At 40.8% G+C, this 26,493-nt stretch overlaps 1 protein-coding gene across 3 annotated transcripts in view; it reads right to left on the bottom strand.

The window, feature by feature from the left end:
* Nucleotides 1-244: 244 nt before the first annotated feature.
* The window catches only part of hdac7a (histone deacetylase 7a), a 75,220-nt gene continuing 48,971 nt past the window's right edge, over nt 245-26,493 (bottom strand). For all 3 annotated transcript variants that reach the window (XM_033629043.2, XM_033629044.2, XM_033629045.2), the window contains 24 exons: nt 25,713-25,900; nt 25,477-25,567; nt 24,733-24,853; nt 23,629-23,729; nt 23,242-23,364; nt 22,903-23,012; nt 21,526-21,627; nt 20,833-21,004; nt 20,122-20,327; nt 17,899-18,102; nt 16,962-17,187; nt 15,966-16,099; nt 15,403-15,523; nt 14,857-14,906; nt 13,240-13,347; nt 11,202-11,257; nt 10,523-10,610; nt 10,236-10,355; nt 10,006-10,103; nt 2,698-2,816; nt 2,145-2,278; nt 1,491-1,572; nt 1,178-1,316; nt 245-1,021 (listed from right to left, as the gene is read on the bottom strand). In XM_033629043.2, coding sequence (XP_033484934.1) covers nt 979-1,021; nt 1,178-1,316; nt 1,491-1,572; nt 2,145-2,278; nt 2,698-2,816; nt 10,006-10,103; nt 10,236-10,355; nt 10,523-10,610; nt 11,202-11,257; nt 13,240-13,347; nt 14,857-14,906; nt 15,403-15,523; nt 15,966-16,099; nt 16,962-17,187; nt 17,899-18,102; nt 20,122-20,327; nt 20,833-21,004; nt 21,526-21,627; nt 22,903-23,012; nt 23,242-23,364; nt 23,629-23,729; nt 24,733-24,853; nt 25,477-25,567; nt 25,713-25,900 — 2,936 coding nt within the window. In that variant the 3' untranslated portion in view covers nt 245-978. The remainder of the gene's footprint in view (nt 1,022-1,177; nt 1,317-1,490; nt 1,573-2,144; nt 2,279-2,697; nt 2,817-10,005; nt 10,104-10,235; nt 10,356-10,522; nt 10,611-11,201; nt 11,258-13,239; nt 13,348-14,856; nt 14,907-15,402; nt 15,524-15,965; nt 16,100-16,961; nt 17,188-17,898; nt 18,103-20,121; nt 20,328-20,832; nt 21,005-21,525; nt 21,628-22,902; nt 23,013-23,241; nt 23,365-23,628; nt 23,730-24,732; nt 24,854-25,476; nt 25,568-25,712; nt 25,901-26,493) is intronic.

The following is a 26,493-nucleotide window of genomic DNA, read 5'->3' on the forward strand; positions in this document are numbered from 1 at the left end:
CGTAATAAGACATCTCAGATGAAGAACGGGAAAAAATCTAGCAAACACAATTTCATCCAGATCTTCAAAAACTATTAAATAACCTACAGAGGAGTTATTGTTTCTTTTTTTTTAATCCCAGAGCTTTGGAATTTCTTATGGTTCACATTATGGAATGAACAGTGCAATAAAACAACAAGGACATTTGCCTTTTCTTTTGTTTCTACAAAACACAGCTGTCCGTTTTGTGTCTTCATTTTCTCTCTTTCCCTCGAGTTCTTTGTTGTCTTCTTTTTAGTGGTTAAGCTGCATGTAATGACATCATTAAAACAGACAATCTCCATGTCTTATTTTCCATGTTCTTTCTTTATGATGCGGCCACTTCTTCTTGTTGATATTTTTGCATTCATCAGGTGTTTATGTTTTCACCTGATGTCACAGGTTCATTCTGCAAAGTGGCAGAAGAGAAAGGATCCAAAGTCTCTTCCTTCTGAAACCTGTTGGTCCTTAGGTTAAGGCAAAGTTAAGGCAACAAAACAGCTGCTGGTACATAGTGCTTCAAGAGGATTCAGAGCTGGACTTTGCATCTGAATCCTGTCTGTTCCTATAAGGTTTGGGGTCACAGAGCTGTGGCACTGGACCTCTGAACACACACACACACAAAATCCAATGTCAGTCAGGAGACATGAAAAAGTATTTAAAAAAATCATCTTGTATTGCTCTTTGGTGAGGTTTCAGAAGGTTTCCCAGCTGCAGGTAGTGCTGCTGGCTTCAGCTGAGTGGTTACCAGCATTGAGGTGCTCATACTGCGGCTCTGTAGAGGTTCAGCATCATGTGTTGGTGGATGTGCATGTGTGTGAATAAGGCAGATGGGTGGGGCTCAGTGGCATTACGAACGTGCCCCCCCTTCACGGTCGTGTGACAGCGCAGGAGATCCGAGGCTACGGGTGGGGCCCAAATCCTGAAGGTGAGTTCTGTGAGGTGATTGGTCAGATTCTTCTACATGGAGTCACTGTCGTGCTCCATCGGCTCGTCAGGGAGGCTGGAGGAAGAGGGTGAAAGACACACGTGAGTGGAGAGCTGGGAGAGTTAGAGCTGACATAAAGCTCGAATCTGATTGTTTTTGTCATTGCTTGGTTGCATGCAGGTGTGTGTTTGTGTTTGTGAGTGTGTGTATGTGTGAATGTGTGTGCTGTACCTCTTGTTGGAAAGAACTCCCACAGAGAGCGAGGCCAGAGCATTGACAGCATCTGTTTCCTCGCAGTCTCTTCTCTGAGCAGCCAGGTAGGACAGACCCACTGATCCACTGTAAGCCTTCACACTCTGCCAGTACTGACCTGCAACACACACATACATCCAGGTTACTGGTGTTATCATGCCAACAATACACTGATGTGGATCCTGCTCTGATTTCAGCATCCAGAGGCCACGTGTGGAAGAAGTAATGTAATGAATGTGGTACTCTTTCCACAAAATGAAGAATAACTGAATTAAGTGTTGGTGCTGCTTACTTTGTATCTGTATGACGGTCTGCAGGGAGCGGACTGCATTAGCGTTGGGCTTCTGGAGCAGGACTTCTTCTGGCAGTGGGTCCTACAGGACAGAGAGACAGCCATGAAGACAATCAAATTACCATTATTGTGCCATCTTTTCAGTGGTTAAACACCTGGCTAAGAAGCCACTGAAGAGAGAGATGGGAAAAAGTGCTTATCATTATATTGTAATTGGGACCAACTTCATACCTATGGCAAAACAACAAAATCAATACTTAAATTAAACTTGTTAATTTCCTGTCAGTAACATACAGATACCTCCTGAGTCCAAACACAAATACACTATACCATATGCTTTGGCTCAATCCCATTTCTTTCCCTTATTTTTGAGTGCCCCTTTGCCCCTCAGGTCAGAGTTACAAGGGATAGTGGTTGAAGTCTTACCCCATACAATGGGACAACCCTTCAGGACCCTAATGCATCATCAGTATCATCATCCATGGCGTTCATGTGTAGCTTGTAGCTTGTAATTTTCCCTGGCTTTCCTGCTTGTTGTGTCCAACCTTTTAAAACCCTCTGATGGTCCACAACTTCAAATTCAGCTAACCCTGGAAAGCATGTCAGCACTGAACACAGGCATAAATACTTCTGTCATCACCCAGCATGCCATACCTGTATGTCCAGGAGTGCACTGACACAGGCCTCAGATGCATCACAGATAGCTGTAAGGTCGTGACCTCCCTCGAGGGACAGAACCAGACGACCCCCTGCCAGAGACATCAGCTGGCGGGTCAGGAAGCTGAAACCTGTGGTCGACAAACACACACACAGAAATGTTAACATTGAGTATGAACCATTCAAAAGCCGATCAGAATATAGCTTGGCAGGTAAGATGCTTACATTGAGACTCCCCAAAATGAGTTTTGCTATAATTTCCAATAATCTATGAAAACAAACGGATATTTTTACCTTGTGGATCCTCCCACAGCAACACGCCAACCACTAATTACTATAATTATGGTTACATCAGTGATGCACCGAGGTATGGTAGAAGGCACAACTCCTTCTCTTTGGTCCATGCTTGACAGGAGCTGTAATAATCTATTAATATCTCTAAAGACCCACTGGATCTTAAAGTTCTTATTGGCACCCCTTGCTAAAAATGAGGCCTTGAGGTATAGACTGAGGACAGACTGTGCAGTCTGTGGTGGAGAACTGTGCTTACATTTGGCAGAGACTTTGTACCCTCCCAGAGGAGCAGGGTTTCCCTCGGCAGCATCAAACCCAGCCGACACCAGAACGACGTCCGGAGAGAACTCTTGGGCGATCGGCATCACCACAGACCTATGGGGACAAAAACACACAGGCCACTGTCACTTCAAGGGACTGGGAGGACATCTGTGTTGTTGCAGTTCCTACTGGTTGCCAACAGAGGTTGATGCAAGTCATATATTACACAAAACTCTTTCAAAGGATAACGCCAATGTGTGTAGTTTTCCTTTTTCTTCCAAACCACTAATGCTGATGAAAAGACTGCTGTGTTTCTCCATGTAATGTCTGTTCTCCTGCAGGTTTGTATCATCTCCTGGGTGTATCATGCACCCATTCTTTTACAATAACACAATAGAAAGGTCAGAAACGCACTGCTACATAAACAAGCAAAATATGACAATTTAAATTCCATGTGTATTGTATTTTTTTTGTCCTGATTGGCACACATTTGAGCTTTAATTACATAGTTCAACTCAAAGAATAGAAGAAGAGGAAACTGGGCTGTTTCTTTAGAGTCACATAAAAAGCAATAGAAGAATACCATAGAGCATAGTCACGTAGTCACAGGAAGGGAGAGTTCCTACACAAGTCTGAGTGTTAGCTTATGAAATCTTGTGTCTGTGGACTCTCACTCTGTCAGTGATTCTACTAGGGGGTTTAACACATAGTTCTGGAAAACTGTTTAAAAGCTCAAACTCTGCTGTCAAAAAGCAACATTTAGTACTCTAACACTGAAAAAAGAACTGCTAACATTGCTGTGCTCACTGAAACATCACTGAGAGGAGTTGTCTTTGATATTTCATCACTCTGAAGCACCAAAGTTGAATCGAATAGGAGACAAATTAACAAGAGTACGTACATTCAAAGAGTCAAATCTGGACCTACCAGAAGCACACACACACACCGTCCATGTTAATGTACTACACTCCTAGAAATAAAGACCCTAACTAGAACCATAGAGGGCTTCGGCTTGTCCCAATATTGGTGCCTGCTAGAACCTTTTGTAGATTTCGTAAAATCACTACTACTACTAGCCTACTATTTAGTATTATAGTCATAAAATGAATGAATTAAGGGCATTCCAGATACATCTACTTTTAAAAATACCATTTAAAGCATGGGTAACCATTTAAATATTGGAGGATGTGGATATTTTAACACCCATGCTTTCAATAATCCCGAAGGAACTCCTTACAAAAAGAGTTCCTCAGAACAAGAGGTCCTTAATGGAACCTTTAGTCTTAAAAAAACCCTTGACGAAAACTTTCTTAAAAACAGTGTTCTTCAGACGCAAATGGTACCGGGTAGAACTCAGAAAGAACCCTTTTGGACCCCTTATTTCTCAGAGTGTGGTTAATAAGTCAATTTAACTTTTCATCAGCTTGCTCATGAGGACTGTCACCAACATTCAGCGAAATGAAATGAAAGCGTTTTCAAATCAAAGTGGACGTTTTGAAACTAGGAAGTCTCCTGGAAGTGACAAATATTCACAATCAAATCTAAAAAAGACGTTAACATGACAAGTGAAACCAAGATTTGGCTGATCCTAGATTCAGCAGCTCAAACAAAGCTGACAAAGGACCATTGTTTCTCTGCTGGACAAGCTGCACAGCCTTGAGTAAGACAAGTCTGCTCGACAAAGTCATATTGTTTTGTCAGCTCTTGTGCTGTAGCTGCTTAGTGTTGTTTGTGGACTTCAAACACATGAAGATTTCCTTAATGCTATTGTTGTTAGGAAGAGAGCGGTGCCGTCCTGAGGCGGAGGGAGGCTCGACTCCGCTGCACGATGCTGTCGGCGGAGTTCAAAGCCGGAGTGTGTGAGTCTGTTTCCCATTAGAGGCTTGTCACTCTCCTCACGTCATTGACAACACAGAGAAAAGAGGAAAAACAGTCCATCTGGGATCCATTTACCTTCATTATTCTGCCTAGGGACTTTGGAGACCTCCCTCCCTCCCCTTCACACACACACACACACATACACACACACACACGCACACACACACATATATTCAAGCACACATTTCCAAACACATTCTGCTGTCATGACTGCATGCAGATGGACAACATGAGCTCATAGACAAAAATGAGGACACACAGAGATAAAACGCACAAGCGCATTCCAGCATGTGCATATACACGCAAATACACAACACAAAGACGTACACAACACATGGATGAATTTTCACACAATCACATGCAAACACACGCAGTGGTAATACTCTTCCTGTGTCGTCCTGTTGGTGGTAAGTATTGATTCATTGAATAATTTCAATCAATAAAGTGCACCTAAACTTTATCATAGTTTTGTGGATATGAAGCAGAGCGTACAAACACTCCTCACTCATCCCCACACATACACACACCTAACCGCAAAACCCAACCCCACCTCCCCTGTGGACCCATTAAAGCTGCCACGCTCCCCCCAGAGAGAGTAACTACAGACAAACTAATGGAAAGATGGAGGGAAGGAGGGAGGGCGGAGGAGAGGAGGGGACGCTTATTAAAGATCAATCAAGGGAGGAGAGGAAGAGGGAGAACGTATGTGTGTGTGTGGGTGGGTGGTGGTGGTGATGAGGGTTGGGGTGATGGAAAGGGGGGGGGGGGGGGGGGGGGTGAGACTGAGGGATAAGGTGAAAATGCAACAAAGCTCCCCCTCTGAAGTTGAACCACTTACAAACTTTAACTCATAAAATGTATTCCATTAAAAGGCTTATACACTTCATTTCATGATTTTTTTCCACAGACCGTTCAACATTTACAAACTAATTAATTACAAAGGAGGTGCATGGTGCGTAAGTGGTGGGTGAGAGGTGGGAGGCCTTTTAGATTTCAACTCCATGAGAAAGAAAATGCTCTTTTTGAGTTGTTGAGGCAAAGTGTCTCCACATTAAGGCCTAAAAAGAAATGATGCTGACCTACTGTACAGGCTGATCAGAATAACTATTAGTTATTCCCACAAGAGACTTCCTTTCAAAACAGCTCAAAATATTAGCAGCTATTACTTCACAGTAAATGCAGTGCAGCCATTTACTTATTCTGCACCTTTGCTCTCAACATATTAACTGACAGCTCTGTTCTGACCGCTAAAGCTCATTGAGTCATTGTGTGTAATATCAGGCTATAATGTGAAGTACTTCTGTACTACTTTTCTGGCACTCTTGTGACACTGACCACGCAATCACAATGGGCCTTATTCACAAACTTGTGTTTACTGTGCGCATGAATACTTTACGCGCAATCTGGGATTCATCAATATTTTCTTTCCTGAATGTGTTCATACTCTGAGAACAAATTTAGAACTGCCTCAGACCACATGTACGCAAAAATGATAAAGGCTGTTTTGGAAAATGTAAACACATATCTTAAACTAAATGCATAGCACATTGGACATTCTCTGTATTCTATGCAGCCTTGAATGTTTTAGACTGAAATGTAAAAGTTTTGGTTTTCATTGTTTTATCGACTTGGCCTTATGATCTGCTACTTTAACAGTGCATACATTAAGTGTATATAAAAAAAATCTTATTTAACACCAAGCAGGTGTTAAAATGGCATATCTAGCCTTGCTAGACGATACTGCAGCCCCATGCATAGAAACAACTTCTCTGCTTTCTTCGTGATACACCTCGAGGCAAGGGTATTTCCTTGTCTAGAGAAATGGGGGCGTGGCAGTATGCTGACTGCAAATAGCTGTAAGTTTAGAATGATTCTGATTCACTAACATGTGCATGGTGGTAAGAAAAATACAGGCCGGTGCGCATGTGTCATGAATGCGACAGTAATTCTGTGTCTTATTTCTGTGCTCAGTGTAAGAAAATGCGCACATACTGGTAAAAGTCCGTCAATGTCCTCCATTCAACTCTAACTTTGTTGCGTATCATCAGCTGTCTCTCTGCCCACAGTTTCTTTCATATGTTCCACTCTATACTAGCTAATAAAGGCACAAAAAGTGACACTGAGATTGTTTTTTCTCTCTCATCCATATAAAAGGCACAGATCTGTTTTTACTGCATTGGTAGTAATGTGAGTTTTCTATATTCAAATTTCACCTGGAGTCTGTGACCCCAACTCTCACATCACATCTTTAAACAAGTATTATTTTCTGTAGCTGAGCAGACAGTCTCTGGTTATCTGAAAAGTTTTGATGTGGGGAACTCTCACCATCTGGGGCTCCAGGCGGATTGAAACAAACAGAGAATTACTTAGATCTTCTATTAGGTCCAGATCTGAGTACCAGGCCATACAAATGGCTCTATGTAATAAAAAATGATACTTTGAATCAGTTTTTGTCGTTCCCATTGAACTTGAGGGGGCACGTCTGATTACCACGGAGACTGGTTCAACTCAATTTTGTCATTAAAAACTTTTCAAAACAATTTCTGTTTTAAATTTGACTAAAATATATTTTTCCTGTGTTTTATAATGACAGGGAAACAAAAACCTACAAACCTCATTCTACTTGGAGAACACAGAAACTCCACAATGTCCAAATCTTTAGGGAGGTCTCTCACCATGAAAACAGGAAACTGAAGCCAACATTACCTAGTTCACAGCGCTCACAACTCACAACTTATGCTCAGTTCTGATGTGAAGGAACAAACAGGGAGGGACAGATTTGAATCTAAATTATGAGCAGATGGATCTGAAAACATCAAATCTGAAGCAATTCAAACCTGCATTAAACACTTTTCTCAGACTCTAGAGGGGACGCTTATAAAAAGATGTAAAGATCTAAATCCAATATCTGGTTGTAAAACTTGTTGGTTATCTACATCCAATTTGCACAATCTCCATCAACAGGACATCATATATATATATATATATATATATATATATATATCCACTAACCTCTACTTAAATGCATCTAATCTAACTAGCCATGTTCAGCTTCCAATTACATTCAGACTGTTGGCAAAATTGATTCAGGCCCTTAGGAAGTGCACTGGACTTTGAAGGTCATTTGACATAGTGGCAAAACTACAACTAAGTAACTCCAGCTTCTGGGTCCATCACATGATGCAACTGGGCCCAGGAAGACTTTTCCCCATAAACTTCCATTGGGACAGACGTTTGTAAATCTGTGGATACATTTTTGTGAGCTTCACAACTCACACAAAATGACTTGTCTCACTATGAGGATTTGATCCATTCATTCCAATAACTTTTCTAAAGTCTAGAAGAGCCTCACAATTAAATCATTTTATCCCAATTTAAGTTAGTTGAGGGCTGAACAGGAGGTTAGCCACTCAGCCAGCAGATTCTCTAGTGTGCTTTGCCGTATACGCCCAAGAATGTGGAAGATGCCGGTAATACTGTAGTCTACCCAAGAAGTCGGACTGTTTCAGCACTGATTCACCACTGAGCAACCGTGATAGGAATGAATGGGGCCCCACCTCTAACGCTGTATCCAATTCTCTTTATACATCCACTATGTCACTGCCATGGAGGTGAGCTGTTCCCCTCAAAAACACTGGCTACAACCCCCCTCTTTTAAATGATTCTCATGGGAAGCACAGTGCAGGAAGGTCAGAGGTCAGGGTCATGCTACAAAAGGAAGTGAGGAGAGCTGGAGTTTTGCACGACAGCACTTCAGAAGGAAAGACAGCCACCTTTAGTATCAGAGTCTCCGCCTTTTCAAATCTAAAACTCCTCAGCAGTTTTATGTTTGAATAAATCTCACACTGGTTCTAAGCGATGTTGTGTAATATTGGAGTTTGACAGTAATTACAGGAACTTGATTCACTGAGGCAGATCATTGCTGACGGTGCCCACCTACTGTCATTTCATTAGCCTAGATCCTGGCCCATCCATCTGATTACTGTATGTGTGTGAGTGCATTTTTGAAGTTGCCTGTTTGTGTTTAAGATTGTATATAAACATATACATGCTTGTGTGCTTGCTCACAGTTTCCCCCCCTTTATGTCTGCGACTTTTCCAGTAACCATGCGGTCGCCACAGTTTCCTTGGGGTTGAATGCACCAGACAACCAAAAGCCCACACTCCTGAAACTTTATTGGTGCCAAACACCCCCTGATGACAATTATCCAACCCACAATCAGGAAGTAACGATCCGCAGTCTGTCAAACACAAGACCTGGAGACCATTTACTGTAAAGCATCTGAAGTTATTGGAAACAGGGAGCGCCAGACACATGCTCTCCAAATGAGGAAGATTAATAATTACGCAAGAAGTACGTCAGAGGCAGTGTGAAGCCGAGCCTCTGATCAGCTTAAGTGTGTTTGTTGTGGCTCAGTATAAAGGAAACAAGAGAAATAGTCTGATTACAGCTCCACTGAGGATCCTCATCCCGATCAATAAAAACTGGAACACAGCTGGTTGCAAAACTAATGGGACAGAGAACTAACTGTCTGTTGCCTAATCTAGTTGGTTTCACATCCAAGACTCAAATTAAAGACACAAAGATGAACCGGGTGCTTTCAATATGTTCTGGCCTAACTTTTAAAGCATGCTCAAAAAGAATTAAGATCTATTTTAGCTCACTTTGTCAAAACTTTTTCTTTAATTAAGAGCTGCAGGAATATGATTAATAAATTGCAGGATATCATATGTGATAAAATGAAACAAAACAAACAAAAAAAAAAACCCTCAACTAATGTACAATGACAAAACACGATTCAGCCATTAGACTTCTGGTGTGCATAAGAAAAACTACCTCAGAGGTTTAAAAAGCTATTTACTTGTCTTGTTGAATCTGAGAACCAGTAGTGGACAATAGTCTGTAGAAAGAGTCTCTACAATTTTGTCAAACATGAGAACACCACAAACATACCAGAATGGAGTATTAGGGCCGCACTGAGGAAAAAAAAATCAGAAATAATAAAGTCATAATTCCAAGTAAAAAAGTTACATTACATGACTAAAGTCATTAATTTAAAAAAAATTGAAAAAATCACAAATTTACTACCGAAAAGTCAGGTAACACAGGAATTGATGCGTGTAATATTAAAACTGCTTTTTCTTGAAATCATATGACTTGTCTGTTTTTTCCATGTTGCTCCATCGTAACACACAGATGAGGGACAAACTAAAGAGAAAATCTGTGAGTTGAGAGACTTAATTAATGCAAATACTTCCATAAAAGGCAAGAAAAATTGCTGCATGTTTTAAAAGGTGATGTGAACCATGTGCTGTATCCTTCACTGTAATCACAGCCCAGTTGGGAGAATTTGTAGCAACATGGGACAGTGTTCATGTGTGAGCGTGTGTTGCAGTGTTTAAACAGAGCAGCAGCTGGTTATACCTGAATGCAGCCAGGTATTCAGCATCTCCCATGGGTGGGTCCAGTCCTCCCGTCCACGCCACATTCACATTAAAGCCCTTGCCTGCTCCATTGCCAACCTAAACCCAAAAATACACGTTGCATTTCATTCATGCAGTGTCAGTGCAAAAAAATGCAGTCTATTTGTGACATGTCAGGCTCTAACATTACGTAAGTACAAGATACTGCAATGTAGCCCTGATGTCACCCACCTCAACTGGAGACCCACTGCCAGGGAAGAAGTTTCCATCATCATAGCGATGAAGTGAGATGTAAAGAACACTAGGGTCATTGTAGAACACTTCCTGGGTGCCATTACCGTGGTGAACATCCTAGCAACAAGATGAGCGAGGACACATTACTATCATGCAAAGCTATACCTAAAAAAATACATTTATTATCAAGTATTACGGCTGATGCATTTATTACGAATACACCACAGCGGGTTTTAATCAGTGTAAACAACTATAGTGAAAACAGCAGAATGAGGCCGTCTTACCCAGTCAACAATGAGGATCTTGCTGACGCTGAGCTTGTGTTGGAGCTGCTTGGCGGCTATGGCCACAGAATTGAAGTAACAGAAACCCCTGATAGACACACATAGACAGGATGACACTGGAGTTTAAAGTCAGTTCTGAAGAAAGAAAATAACTGAGAGGGAAAAAACTTGTTAAGCTTTTTACTTCTTTTACTTCTTATGCCTCATTAAAGCATGAGTGATGTACAGTCTTGAGCATACTGGAAAAGCTTTGTGTCCCTGACTAAACTTTGGCTGTGTTTAGTGTCTGTTGGGTTTTAATGAAGATTCTAGCTTGTTTTCATGTTGCAGTTGCGCCCACCTGTTCTTCATCACAGCATCCGCTACTGTGTATGTCAGAAATGTGAAAAACAGTATGGTAGCTATATTCAGGACTAATGAGTAGAGCTACATGGGATAAATAATAATACAATGTGTAGTCCAAGCGTCGGTAAAAAACAAAAACAACATACACAAAAAAGAATAAATCTTTCTTATTTTTGGTCCTTTTGTCGTCTCTCTATCGCTTCATAAATATCCTCCACAGAGAGGCTGCTGACAGTGCAGCTACAGCAGGAAAACTCACTGTGGTCAGGCTGAGCATGTGACTGATGCACACGCACACGCACACACACACACACACACACACACACATACTTACATTGGATTGGAGGGGTCTGCGTGATGCCCGGGCGGCCTGACCACAGCAAAGCCGTTCTGTGCAAAAGAAGAAGACACTACTCATCAGTGTTTCACTGGATATGAAGAACTTTACATGTGCTGTTAAAAAAAAACTATCGTCTTTCAATGTTAAAGGCTTTGATAATGTGCAGGAATATAACAATTTTGGCACTCATGAATAAAGAAACCTCTTCCTTAAAGGCACAATCCCACTGCCAAAATTCCAGAACTGTCATTTAGAAACTGATAGACAGGTTTCTTTTTTTTTCAAGATATTTTTTGGGGCATTTTAGCCTTTAATCGATAGGGCAGTCGAGCATGAAGGGGGGAGAGAGAGAGGGAGTGACATGCAGCAAAGGGCCAGTCGAACCCGGGCCGCTGCGGCAACAGCCTTGTACATGGGGCACCTGCTCTATCCACTAAGCCACCGACGCCCCGACAGACAGGTTTCTAATAAAGACAAACACTAGACAACTGATGCTTCCTGGTTCATGAAAGGTTTGTTTACATCAGTGCTGCTTGTATCTATACCTGATATCTTGTACTGTAACTGATAACATTGCTATATAATAGCAAAGGACTTTAAATCCACTTCTAGATACATAATATACTGTAGGTTCTTTGTTGTTTTGGGGGGTTCACATACAGTATGAAGGCTTGAGACAATTTTATGACGTTCTAAATGTGGATTTAAGATTGTTTTTTACTAGAAAGCAAATACATAGCCTCAAGTCAAACATTTCACGAACACACAAGATCAAATGCATGACATCTGCATGTAAAGACAATGGAGGCCATTGGAGATACTTATTATGCTGCAAATGAATATATATGGTATACATTCTCTACCATATGAATAGCTCACAAACAGCTTTTCTGAGGTGGAGTGGTTGTCCTGTGGTTGTTGTTGTTGTGGTGTAAAGGCTGTATACCACCACTGCTCAGTATAGACTGGGCCTTGGGGTGGTTTTTATTGTGTTTCATTCTCCGCCTGCCTGCATGCCTTGTTTTACACAATCTTTTTTTGTTTGTTTTTTAGGGTGAAACTGTGCGGACCGAAGATGCCGGCTATAAATATTTTCACCAGTCATATTTGTTTCTCTTTACATTCGACTGATTTGCATAAAAACAATTTCATGTCTGTCCCAGCCTCTTTAATCACTGTGACGAGGAAAAGGAAGAACGTTTAGGCCACGGTGAGATGGGAAAACTCATCTGAAACCATTTGTCTTTGAAGTGGGTTAGTAGCTCCTTAAGGCAGGGTGAGGCACGCTTCTTTGTCGGATGCATTTCTAAGTGTGTCTTTCTCTAGAATTACATCACAATAACTTTGAGCTCCCAAAGTTGTTTTTGGCCTGTGACCCAGTCAGTGCCTGAAAAGCAGTGACTCTGTATGCATGGGTACAACGTTAAAACTGTCACTCGCAACCTTCTGATGTGTTAAAGCCTGCATTTAGTCAGCACAGGTTTGGTGTTGGAGGTGTTTGTACAAGTGTTTGTTGCATCATAATTAATAACAATATAAATGTACTGTAACCGTTTGTATTACCCATCCCATGCCGACACTTCATCGATCATTTTCTGATAAGGGGACAATTCTTTGGGTGCTGACACACTGTTTTGTGCTGTCTGTAGAGTCATTTGGAAGCCTGTGGTACGTTTTGAATTAAACGTTTTTTGGAAACAATTAATCTGTAAACCAGTGATACCCAACTAAGAACTCGTGGGCAAAATCTGGTCTATAGTCATATGAAAGCCTGTGAAAAAGTTTTGAATTAAATGTTTCTGGTCACGACTGATCTGTAAACCAAGTCTGAATTCTCTGCATGACTCAAAGGCCTTGAGCAGACGGTGCTTAACGCAAGGCGGATGACTCAACTGCTACAGAAATAGAATGAAAACTCGGGGATGAGACAACAAAATGTACCCAAAGACATTACTGCCAACTAGTTTGAGACATCAAACTTGAGGGTGAGAGAATGATGCCATGCTTTTTTCTACTTGGTTTAGTCTCTCACCTTTAGCTCTCCTTTGGCCACTCTGAAGGCCAGCTCGACAACACTGCCGGCTGCCATGCGTGACGCCGTTGAGGTGTGCGACTCATTCCAGATGGTGTCATTGTCAACCTGCCAGTCAAAAGACAAATGATAGAGGCCACTTAATCACAGAATCAAAACAAATATTGTGGAAACAATGATAATATCGACAGTGTGAAGCCTGACTGTCTAAATTAACCTTCTACCTGATTATGTGGACCTTGATTTTATCAAGTTACAGCTGAAATACATGGGAAAAGGATGTGTTGCGTCATATAGGCTGGGCGTTTTTTTTTTTTTTTTTCACCCGCTACACAGATTGTGTTTGTAGTGTGCCGTTGCTTGACTGTATGTGTATCGAGTTTGGCTGAGTGATAATGCAGTTTTTTATGCAGGGTTTGGAAGCATAGACTATATTAGCTGGTACTGAATTAATTAACCGGATCGTATACACTACAAGATGCATTGATTTAATTGATTTATTTCAACGTGATGTGTAAAAACACACACAGGGCTGCTCTGCTGCTTCACATTACTTCTGGTACACTGAGATTTTTTTTGAAAAACAGATTAGACTTGTTCTTTTACGCAGTTCTCTGTAGATTTTACCTGTTACAGGGCTGCGGAGCCACGCACAGAGAAGAAAAAATACACCAGCCGCCTAAAAATAGAGAAGAAACACAGGCGAGTGCGGCTTCTGTGGTCAGCGTAGCAGCTGCAGTTGATTACAATGGACGCACTCTGCTGCAGGCATGCTGCGGCAGATGTGTCATGTCGCGTCTGTGTCCCATGTATTTTGGCTGTTAGTTGTTGTTTTAATTCCGTTTCTCCTAACCTTTTTTTTTTTACCTTTGATTTCATTTTATCATGTTAATTGTTTAAGGTTTACATATTTATTTTGCCCTCCACTTTAAGTCTTGTCTTGTGTCTATTATTGTTTTATTGTATTACATTCTGCATTAGTGCCTTTTATGTGCCTTCTGTTTCTTTAATCATCATGTGTACCTGTATCGAGGCAGATCCTAACCCCTGTGCCTTGGCTGGAAATCACTTTGGGTCAACTCCTGTTGTTTTTAAATGTGCTACATATATAAGACTGACCTGACTTGACTGAAATCTCTCTGGGACACTAAGAGAAAACTAAGGCTTTTTCTAGAACATGGATGACCAAACATACAGCTGTGACTCCAGAGTAAAAATGTCCAGATCCATAGTGTGGGTAATTTTCCTTTCCACTCTGTTTTTTCTCTCCTCTGTTTGTTCACAAACTGGCATTACTGTCCATCTGGCTTGGACAATGAAATCCGAGGCATTTCTTTTATCCCTGGTCATGCACATGTTGTTCTCATTAGCTCTGACTTGTCATGGTCCGACATGGACTGTCAGGCAAACGTACGCACTGGGCCAAGCTAACTCTCTTTTCCTCTTTAATATCCTGTCTTTCCTGTCATTTTCTCTTGCTTGTCTTCGTTGCTTTTTCTTTGAAACAATATCGTCTTTCATCAACGCAGTATTGTATAGCTTTCATTAAGAGCTTTGGAGAATTACAGTATGATCAAAAATAGAGTTGTGTGTGAGTGCATGTGTGCTTTCTCTTACCCCTACACCCCCACATGGTAACATCACAAACATCCTTTGAGACAGAATTCCTGAGGAAACAGACACATAAAAAAATACTGTACATTTATACATCATTCTTTTCAACAGAATTCTTTTATGCCAAAACAGCTAATTAGAAGAAAAGCCATAAACTGACCTGGCAAATACATCCAATTAAGATTAGACACTGCATGACATGATTTGTGAGGAAATATCCAGTAAGCTATGTACGACTGTCACATGTTTGTAATTTCTTTTTCACTTAATTAACGTAGTTCGAGCACGAAAAAACCCCCCCCAAAAAAAACCTTCTGTCAGACTTGTAAAACAAAAGTTTATGATACAGCTTTAGTTCTGCTCTTGGAAAGAAGTGGACATCTGGATCACTCTTTGGTATTGATGTTTCTGATCATGTTTACTAAGCAAAGAAAACTCTTTCATGGTTACTATTAAATTACTCGAAAGTGTTTTAAAACAACACCATTAAACTTAGACGTGTATACATTTTCAGAATGTACAAATCCTGTAATCTGAGGTGTTGCGTACCGGCCAGTTTGCGGTTATCCAGTTTGAGTCTGTTGAGTGGGTTGGTGCCGTAGAGCAACACATGGCGCTCAGTATGGACTGACTGCAACTCCTCCAGAGTGGCTTTACGACCACGAATTGTCTGCATGAACAGAACATTGTCATTTAAATTTCTCATGTCATACTTTCATGCTGTAGATAGACCTCAAAGACCAAGAACATGACATTACAAAGGGAATCATATGCACATGGATAATGTATAACGTATATAACGCATATAATTCTAGCAGAATTTCATGTACTTGTAAATTCAACCTCTTTATTTTCACACACACAAATACACTCTCATTTTGTAGGGTGGATTAGGATGAAATGTAACTCAAACAGCTGGTTTTAAAATTCAGCTTGATGTGACCACACAGATAAGATGTAAACACAGAGGAGAAATAAGAACACAGTATCAGCGTCTTGGCAAATTAGCACCTCCTTAACAACATTACTGATACCAGACTTGCCTAATCAGTGTGTGTGTGTGTGTGTGTGTGTGTGTGTGTGTGTGTGTGTGTGTGTGTCCCATATCATACTTCACACTGTCCCCTCAGGCCTCTCTCCTGTAGTCTGGACCAGATGCTCTGTATCCTCCCAGCATGCTCTGGGTGACTGCTGTTGTCCCCACATGTACACTGGTGCTTCAGCATCTGAGAATCATACACCAGGCCTGCACACACACATACACACAAGAGAAACTGAATCTGATCTTAAAAATTTGCACATTCAATATTCAGCGTTAACAGTACTCTTTGACCCTTGACCATTTTACACAACTCCAGTTGCATCAGATCACTGCTTTCCTTCCATATATATTTACACTTAACATATCTGTGGCATTCAAAGCTTTACTTTCTCAGATTGTGTCACCACTTCTACTTTCTATGGAATTTTTCTTTCTTTAAAAGACAAAACATTAAAAAACATTTAGTTTATAAGTTCCTCTTCTTTCACTTTTCCAGATGAGAAGCAGAAGTCAGGCGGTAATTACACTCATGAGTTTTAACACTCCACAACATGTTTTGGACTAACACCTACAGAGTTTTCTCAGTATTAAACTCCACATGTTCCCAAGGGCAGTAGTGTTTTAATTGATCCACAATCTGACTTAAAGAGGACTTTGCCATCAGCTGCCAAATGAGCCTTTCCATTAAAACACATTTAAAACAGCACTAAAATTCAGTGTCACTAAAGTTTTTAAACGGGTGTTTTAATTAAACTTGTTTTATTTTCTTCTTTAATTCTTACTCACATTTTTAAATCACATTGTTGATCACTTGTAACTGTGATATTTACTTCTGCTGGTCAGTTATTATTATTATTATTATTATTATTATTATTATTATTTGAGACATGACTGAAAATAAGGGAGAGAGATGGGCAATCACATGCAACATAAGTTGTGTTGCTGTTGCGATTATATGATTGGCGATTTTAACCCCTACATCATGGGGGCACCCTGAATTTGTAATATCATTAAAAGACTTATTATACATTCCTATTATAAAGCTGTATAATCCTATCTGACTCACCGGTGGTGAAACGTGGTTTGCTGCTGGTGTCCTGTGCAGCCAGGCTCAGGGGTTTCTCAGGCAGAGTGAGAGAGGTGGAGGCTGGGGATGACTGTGTGCGTGACAGAGGGCGATGGACACCTAACCCACTACCAACCCCACCGCCGCCACGTATCATGGGCGCTGCCAGGGTCTCCATCTGTCGATGCAGCTGCTGCAGCTGCTTCTGCTGTTCCCATAGCAACGACTACAGAGGATGATGAAGATGAAATATAGGTAAGTCACAGATCTAATTCTATGTTAAGTATCGTAAACATAGAAGAAGACAGAGTTAAGAGGAAAGTGTAGAAGAGAAACTGCTCTAAACTAGAAACTATCTGTGAAAATCGGTGCTCATAACATTCAGCTCCATTGCTACACATATGGTATGCAGCTGTATATCCCTCTAAAACTCGCTAAGTGATTTGTATTCAAGGCTGATAGTAAGTGCTGAAAGCAACAGAACTCCTTCCAGCTTACTGTCCATAGGATCTGAGATGCTTTTATTTGGCCCCTCCAAACTGACCTGTACTATCAAAAACAATCTGGGTCTTCCTATATCAAGTACACTGCTTTAAATCTGGAAGTAATTTTTTTAAAAAAAAAAATCAGGTTACTAAAACCATTCAGTACCTTCTGACAAAGCCTGACTCCTGACTGTGTGGTTTGTCTGATAAGCGTCTGACACATTTTCTGAAAAAAGAATATCCCAGCTCACAGTGCAACCATATCATGCTAAAATAACTACTTTGATGTAATGACTGCTTGTTAAACCACAAAACCATGCAGCGGCAGCTAGGATCATGATCAAGTGTTAGGCCGCCACCTACAGGACTACTGGAGGAAGAACAGCTGTGTGGTTTTATTCCATCTACTGCTCTCTATATCTCATGTGTGGAAGTATGCTGTGTTTTCCCACCTGGTTGAGTATGAGTGCATGCTGCAGGTTCAGCTGATCTTCGTGGCTCTTGGATGCGGTTGGCTCCGCCTCCCTCAATGACTCCGCCCTCACTCTGCTCTGATAGGTTGGCTCTGTGGGCGATGTCCCGCCACCATCCTCTGAGTCCATATCCTCAGAGGGGATCTGATGCAGTCTGGGCTTCTCACTGGACTTGGACATCAGCTACAAACAAACACACACACACACACACACACACACACACATTTTAGTTGGCAAAAATACACATGCAGACAAATAAGTGTGTTTGCAGATATTCATTCCCATGACGACAGAAAGCCACTAGACAGCTGACTCAAAAATGCACATACTGAGATGATGATGTAGTGTACTGGTGTTTTCCATCAGCTGTTAACGGTCACTTGCCATGACATGCTGAAATACTGACTAAAACCTGTTACTCAAAAAATTCCTGTAGATAAAGATAAATCTCATCTAACCATGCTTAAATGGACTGAACAGGGGAGGGGCACAGGCATGTAAAATGTGAGATGCTGAGTGGGCAAAATGCCTCGTGGAAATACAGAGTTTTTGGAGAGTTCCAACATCAACCAATTTAGTATCACAAAAATCAACACAAGCTGTACATACTATCTCCTGATGTTTGTTGTTGGAGGAAGACGTCTCAGTGCTACAACTGACAAGTGTTGAAATATTTAAACTGTAATGTCCACATCCAAGACGCAGCCTTGAGATTGTTGTGGTTCTCCCTCTGAAGATGGAGTGCCGGGGGCAGAGTCTCTAAAACATTCTTCATATCACAAGGTAATTCCATATTCAGCCGTTACCTTCTGAAAGACTTACATGAGCGAGGGCAGCCAACATTAATGATTTTGTTGCCATGTCTGTCTCCAGTGTCACTTTCACAGTTTGTAATTTGTAAAGATTGTAAAATGGAGTTTTTAAATCTTCCACCAGGAGGCTAACTTGAGCTATTTTTTTCAGGATGATCTTTACAGCTGACCTGATGCAGCAAAACTGTAATTTCAGTGCTGTAATCACAGCTAAGTAAGCTTATGCATGAATTCAAATGACCAAGAGGCAGACTTAACCCTAAGAGACCTGCGATACCATCTGTGATCTCAGCCAACATCACTGTCTTTAAGAGGCTGTAGCAAGGGAAAAACTGGTATGGCTATTTTCACAGGGATACTTTTAAGGCTACCCTCAATATATCCGAATAAAAATGGGTTCTATGAGTATCCACGTCTCCCCTTTAAAGACATGCCCACTTCATGCTAGTCCCAGTTTAGGGGAAAACCATATAGTTTTTTGTATGCGGTACAAATGTGTTACTTTTGAGTATTGTATTTGAATATCTCTGTGTACTAGGTTCCCTAAACAGTCTTTGGTTAGGAATTGCATAAATTGGGAATGACTGAAAAGCTGATAATCATGTGGATTAAATGAGCCCAATTTCATTCATGTGTGAAGATGTTTGTCCCCAAAGTAGCCATTTCACTGTAGTAAGACCCTTTTTTTTTCATCAGGTACTACTAAGTAAAATGACTATTGTGACATTGAGGATTATCACAGCCTCATGAAACCTGACACCTCGGGCATTCAAAGGATGTATGGCTTTCATAGGTATACATGAAAGTTTACAGAGCAGCAGTGCTCGCCATCCAATTGCTGAAAATTGCAATACTTCATATATTGTGACAGCTCAACTGCATTGCCAAGCTCCCACCTCTCAGATAATGTATACCACTTCTGTGTCATATACTGTTGACCTGCTATTTCCTCCTAAAGATCCCCTGTACCCCCTAAAAAAAGACCAAAATGGGTCTATAGTGGGTCTCACAGGGTTATCACTGATTCTAAATCACCACCACCAAAACAACAAGACTGAACACGGATCAAACTAAAGAAGTGTCCATTAGCACATCAAACACACACCATACTGGACTGTCACAACAGCAAATAACACTGACCACCCATCATTCCAAACTTCACATGTCTGACATCTGGTCATAAACAGAGGAATTTAGAGAGCTCACTTTGGAGAGAGTTTTGTCTATAGCAGTCCTGAACAAACTAGTACAAGGCTTGTGTGTGTGTGAATGTGAAGAAGTGTATATTTTGCTTAAATATATTGAAAACAAATCTCCCTCTGGCACAATACAGACTATTTATGTATCTTAGGGATTCTTTTTACAAGTGTGTGTCTTCACATCTCCGTACCTTGCCCAAGTGAGTTTGCTGCTTGAGCCTCTCCAGTAGTTGTGTGTTGTGCTGTTGTTGGAGGAGATGTGTGTGAAGGGCCCGCTGGCTCTGGGGGAGGGGCTCCGAGCGTGTCCTGCTCAGGGGTTTGTGAGGATGAGCACCCCCGGGAGCCAGGTGGTCTAACTGGGGGGCAAACTGTAGGGGGACGGGGTCTAGGCCTGGAACTGCTCAGAGACAGAGACACAAAGGAGCAGAAAAATAATTAGCTTTCTTGAGCAGACACATGCATGATTTCTCAAACACAAATAAACACACAATAGCTACAACAATTTCAAACATGTCCCTGCTGCCTTGTAAATTGATTAAATTATTTCTAGTTTAGTTTACTGTACAACATTTTTACCATGGCCACTTAAGTGAGAGAAAAAGAAGGGCACAGGTGGACGTGAATATAAGGAGTCTGGATATAACAATGTCGAAGTAGTTGACTGGGCGATCCATCAAGGAAAAAAGATTATTCTAAATGTAACCACTGGGTGGTGCTCTAACATCTCAGATGATAAAATCAAAAGCCTGTGGTGAAACTTGATGAATGTATTTGTTTCCTTTTGTGGGTATTTGTATGTGTGAATTTAAGCTTTTGCCACTACACGTGTGCAAGTGTGTGCACATATACTGAGTGTGTATAAGCATACATGTCTATCATATACATGTCAGTGTGTGTCTTACCAGTGAGTAGCGGAGTGTGTACGAGTCCAGAGGGCTCGAGGATGATGACAGGCAGATGTGGGTTCAGCTGTCCAGCCTGATCCTCTCTGCTCAGGGGGAGGAAGACCGGCGAGCCCCCGGCTGTAACCACTGGCACCCGGCCGACCTTCAGAGAGGACAGCTCTCCTTCAGCCTGCGCACACACAGTTAAACAGCTTTATAGCCACAGATAACATTTCAGCTGAGGTTTTATCATTGCTGAATGATAAACAGGCCGAAATACAATATAATGAATATATTCCAGTGTGTTGACAGATGTAATAAGAATTTTTTAAACATATAGTACTCCAATATAATGTCATTGTGAAACAGCACTTAAAGAGCACCAGGATTCCTGTATTTTATGTGCTTCCTGTCTAAAACAAAATATTGGGGAGGGTAGATTTCATTCATTTAATTGAGATAAAGTCACAGGATGTTATGTAATGTTGGCTTTTTAAGTTATTTTTACATCGTACTGTGCAGTCACTGCATCTTAAAACACATCTCCTTAAGTTACTCAATCAGGGACTGAGCCTATAAGACCGCATTAGTCTGGTGAAAAAGTCATTCAATGACATAATGAACACTTCTGTCACCTGTTTCAGGGAAAATACATGTTTTAAAAAATAAATGAGTTGTTATAAAAGACATTTGCTGCAGTTCAGTGTTTACCCTGGCGTTGGCTGGTAGTCCCAGTGTGATGGTAGGCAGAGTGGAGGGACTCTGGATGGTGAAGTTGGCGAGAGTGCCATCTCTGAGCAGGAGCCTCTGGGCCTAGAAATGCCAAACATAATTACTATTTGAAAATAGTACATTTATATTCAAATCTGAATACAAGAGCTATCCATTTTCACATTTAAGACCAGCACTGGTTATGAATCCAATAATAACAACCACTCCTTGACCTCTGCTATAGATACACACTTTGTCTTTACTATATGCTCTGTATGTGCTCTGCTGCAGTGACCAAACGTCAGTGTTGATGTAAATCTGCAGTAATCTAAACCAATGGGGTCTAATTAAGACAGTGTGCTGCTGTCTTGAAACTGGAGAATCATGAGTCAGACATCCGCGGCAGGTGTGACAGAGGTTGACTTTATGTGATTAAATGAATTATGTATAAACAGCTGACAAACTCAGTGCACCCATACTCTTGTGTCGTTGCTTTAAACATGTCATTACTCAGCGTCTCGGCACAGCTCATATCCATAAACAACATCACTTTATTTTAATCAAAGTGTGTGCTCACTTGTTTAAAAATGCTCATGTTTTACATCTCAAACACAAAGAGAGCCTCTCTGACAGGCATTTAGCTTCAGTCTTTTATATTTTTATCTTTATCTATGCAACTTCATCAGGATTTCTTAAAGATATAATGTGTAACTTTTTATCATTTAAATGTCTAAAAATGACTAGACCAGTGTTACGTATGTGTTCAATTACATGTTATGTAATTTTAATCAAGGATACAATCAGTGTTATTTGGTGTCCAGCGCCTGTCAGTGGTGTCACATCCCCTTTGCACATGTGTCAGGCTTGTGGTTGTCTGCCAGAAGCTTCAAAAGTCATAAAATTGCCATATTTTTATTATACACTTTTTAGATCTTAGTTGTTTTAACTGTGTTTTAAAGGATTTTAGGCATCAGACATCTGGATCTCAGGTTATCAGAGAAACGAGCTGAGCAAATGTTACCTGCAGCTCAGCTCCAGCACCTCCAGTGCCAAACAACACTGGAGAAACACTGATTTTTAAAGTGTATCTGCTTTATTTATTGCTGCCAATAATTCAGCTCCTGGTTAAAACCTCCTGAAGAATGAACACTGAAGGAATCCTAACCAGGAGAAACTGTTAATGTTTTGATTGAGAGTCCCAGAGTAGCAGAAAATTACATATTGTACATTTAACGACCAACCCAAAACATATTTCTATCAAAAACATAACTTGTCTAAACTTCCATACAAATGTATACACTGTTTTAGTGTAAAAATATGATTTAGTTATTTTATATCAGTTGATCTTGAGCAGATGTTTTACTGTGTTTCACTAACCTCATGTGAGAGGCCGCCTGCAGAGGGCAGTAGCCCATTCTCATTGGGCAGACTGTCATTGGGAGAACTACAGCCAGAGACTGGAGTGCTACTGCTGCTGGGGGACGAGTCTGGAGAGAGACAGGCAGTGTGTGAGTTCAGAATGTGATTATGCATCTTGGTCATATTTTAATGATAATACATTTTGTCATATCAGTGAATCATTCCTTTAATTAATCATAGTGAGAAAAAATGAAAACATTTGTTTGACTCACTGAAATGATCACATATTAAAGAACATTAATGCATGCATTAATGCAACAGTCTTATTCATCTGTGTGTGCGCGTGTGTCTAATTACCCAGTGTGTCAGGTACTCTATGCTTGACAGTGGCTGGGGCACTCTCTTTGCGGGTGAGCGGGCTCTTGCGGGTGTTCAGGTGTTTCTTCAGCTTGTGTTTCACCTTCAGGTTGGGCTCAGACGCTGACAAATTAAAGTAACGTAGGGAATGTTACTGTATATGAAGTGAAAAGTTGGTGGTAAAAGATGGAGATTTGACATTTGAATGAAAAAAAAACCCATTTTAACATCATGTCTCAGGGTCTTTCACATCACATCAGTGAATGTGTCATCTAATGTTTAATTCTGAATTTCATCAATTGTATCCTGAATATTTAATGATGCCTGTTCAGTTGCTGCCTCTGCATAATAACATCAAAGTGTGACAGCGGGTGTCTCATGTTTTACCTGCTCTGCGCAGCGGCGTCCCCTCTGAGCCCTCTGAAGAAGGCTGTGACGGAGGCGAGACCACAGGCTGGGAGGGTGCATTGGGGTCTGGGCCCAGCTTTCTGGGAACACACAACACACAAAAGCAAATTACATAAAACCATCAAACCACATGTAGAGGAAGTATAAAATCAAGATTTTAGAGTTGACAAGAAGTCAAAGGGTTATTTAAAGAATTACTGGTGCATAGTGGATTTAGTCAGTTAGTTAGTTTAGTTAGTATAATCAATGACAACGTTTACAAGTACACTCATTTTCCACTATTATTCTGAATATGATAATAATCAGAATATGATACAGGTCATGTAAACAGCATATTCTGTATGGATATAGGCCTTTTCCTGAATGTAGCATATTCAGATTAAGACATATTTAATATGCCGGTATTATTCAGGAGCATTCTTTGGACATGTATACAGCACATTCACAATATAGGTCTCAGAATATACTTCTCTTTTACTGCAGTTTGCGAAACACGGCCTCTTGTATGTTTACGGCCAGCCCTGTGTGTTGTCATGGATGCGTTGAACACAAACCCACAGTTTGTGAGGCAGGGGTAAAGATATATGCCCAAAAGAAAAGCCCACATTTTTGGTCGGAAAAGGAAACACACTTACTTTTAAACACTATGAAAAACTTAGATATTAACAGGTTTTTGGATATGCGCAAATATTGTGCAATGTTGACCTTTTCAAGACGGTGATTGAAGGACTGAAAGAGGGAGGCTGTGTTTGCACGGCTGAATAAATCTATTCTCTCCCATACTCCTAAAAATCTATTTTGACAGAATAAGCATAACAACACACTTTTCAATATTTTGATGTGATAAACGGCATGTTTAGGCACAATAATCAGAGTATGCATGGCTGCACATAAATTGGAGTATTAGTGGAATATTCATTTTCATTAGCCATTTTAACAGCTTAGTAGGAATATTGTCTTCTTCGGGATACCTGCAAATCTGTAATATTTTGTTCTTGCAAACATAGTCAATGTGTTCATGGTGCATACTGAGTGTTCTGATATTTTCCTTGTGTGCTCTGTTTTCTGTGTATTTTGTGTCACCTGTACGCAACAGGAGCTGCAGTCAGAGTGTTGGAGTTTGTTCTTTCCAGCGCCGCCTGTTTCTGTTTCTTAAGAATCACCTCTTGGAGTTTCTGTTTCACCAGGGAACTGGCCACTGCACCTGTCATTCAATAAGAGAAAACCACCTGTCAGTCACTCAAAAGGACTCACCGATTGCTTCATCAGAGAAGGAGGAAAGGCCCTGCCAAAGGCGTAGTGTGGAGGACATGATCAGTGACTAATACTATAATATGACAAAGACAACTGGAACAATACCGTTGAGAGTTTCTGTAAATATATGTTTGCTGTGCATGACTAAAAGGATGTGTTTTTTCTGAGAGTATGTTCACTGCTATTTTTGAGTGTGTGACAGGAGGTGCTGGGAGTGATCAAGTCAATATTGACCCAGTGACTTTATGTGCCCAGACCCAAAGCTATATTTAACTCCACTGTTGCAGCTCCACTTGTCAGGTTATATTTAGCTCTCATCTCAAAGCAAACAGCTTTGAAAGTGGAGTTAACACTGTTCAATGAAGATGAATACGATCTCTTACAGGGACTTTCCTCTGTGGCCACGATTAGTACTCTGGGCCATAATTATTTTTAGAGACCTGGAAATAGCTTTATATGACGCTCAGTGAAAATAAAATTACAACTTCAAATGTGAACTGAAACTTGTAATAACGTGTACTGTAAGTGTATTTGAAGTTTGATGTGTGTGAGTGAGTGTATTAATGGACTCACTCTGTTGACTTTTGTCTTTGTGCTTTAGCTGCTGCAGCTCCTGTTGTTTCTCGTGGTGCTCGTGCTCCCGCCTCCTCTGCTCCATGTTAAACTAAACCCCAACCACACACACACTTATATTAATGCAACATATAAAAAGCAAATGGTCATGTCAAAAAATATAATGTAAAATATTTTTTCAAGAATCTAGTGTGAGTCTTTATTTTATTTTAATATGTATGTTCTATATTCTTTACCCGGATGTGCTGGTGCAGTTGCTGTTGGGAGAAGGAGCGGGGTTGAGGGGAGAATGGTGTGAGGAGTAAAGGAGGGTGCAGCGGGGTGAGGAGCGCCGTGTCCGAACCGGGGCGCATTCCCCGCTCTCCCACCCTGAGGTCCATGGGAAACAAGGCCGCGCACGACACCGGCACCGCCACCGAGGAATCTGGGAAAAGAGAGGGGTGAGGGAAGACAGAGGCGTCAATTTGCGTCACCCCCACAAAGAGCAGCTGATTTACACAATACTCTGTGGGAAACACTACCTGGAAAACAATGAACACATGTAAACAGAGGCAAAATGAACCGGTGTTTGTGAAAACATGTCGAAAATACACCAGAATTATGGCTTCATATAACTGATACTTTTTAGTTGCAGTTCAGTGCAAAAAGTTAACACCATTTCAAACACTGTGGGAGGACTGACTATAAATACACAGGCTAGACAAACAAAGCTAACTAAAAATATTGTTCTGTTATCTGCAGGTTGTAGATCCATTCAGAAACATTCAAAGTCAGATAAAGTGAACTGCCTGACATACTAGACTTACATATGTTCCAACTGAAGATACTGTAGCACGGTAAACTTTAGTTAAGACGGTTTACTTTGTAAACTATAGGTTTCAGTCTACGTCACAAAAACTCCAAGTTATGAACAAACACTTGGCTTTATTTTTGTTTTAGCTAGCAACTACTACTGTTACCTGAAGAATGATTTACATTTAGCAAGGAAAATGATCATCTGACTGTACACTATGTTAT

This window comes from Epinephelus lanceolatus, chromosome 8 (assembly GCF_041903045.1).
Source record: "Epinephelus lanceolatus isolate andai-2023 chromosome 8, ASM4190304v1, whole genome shotgun sequence".
In the NCBI taxonomy this organism is placed as follows: Eukaryota; Metazoa; Chordata; class Actinopteri; order Perciformes; family Serranidae; genus Epinephelus; species Epinephelus lanceolatus.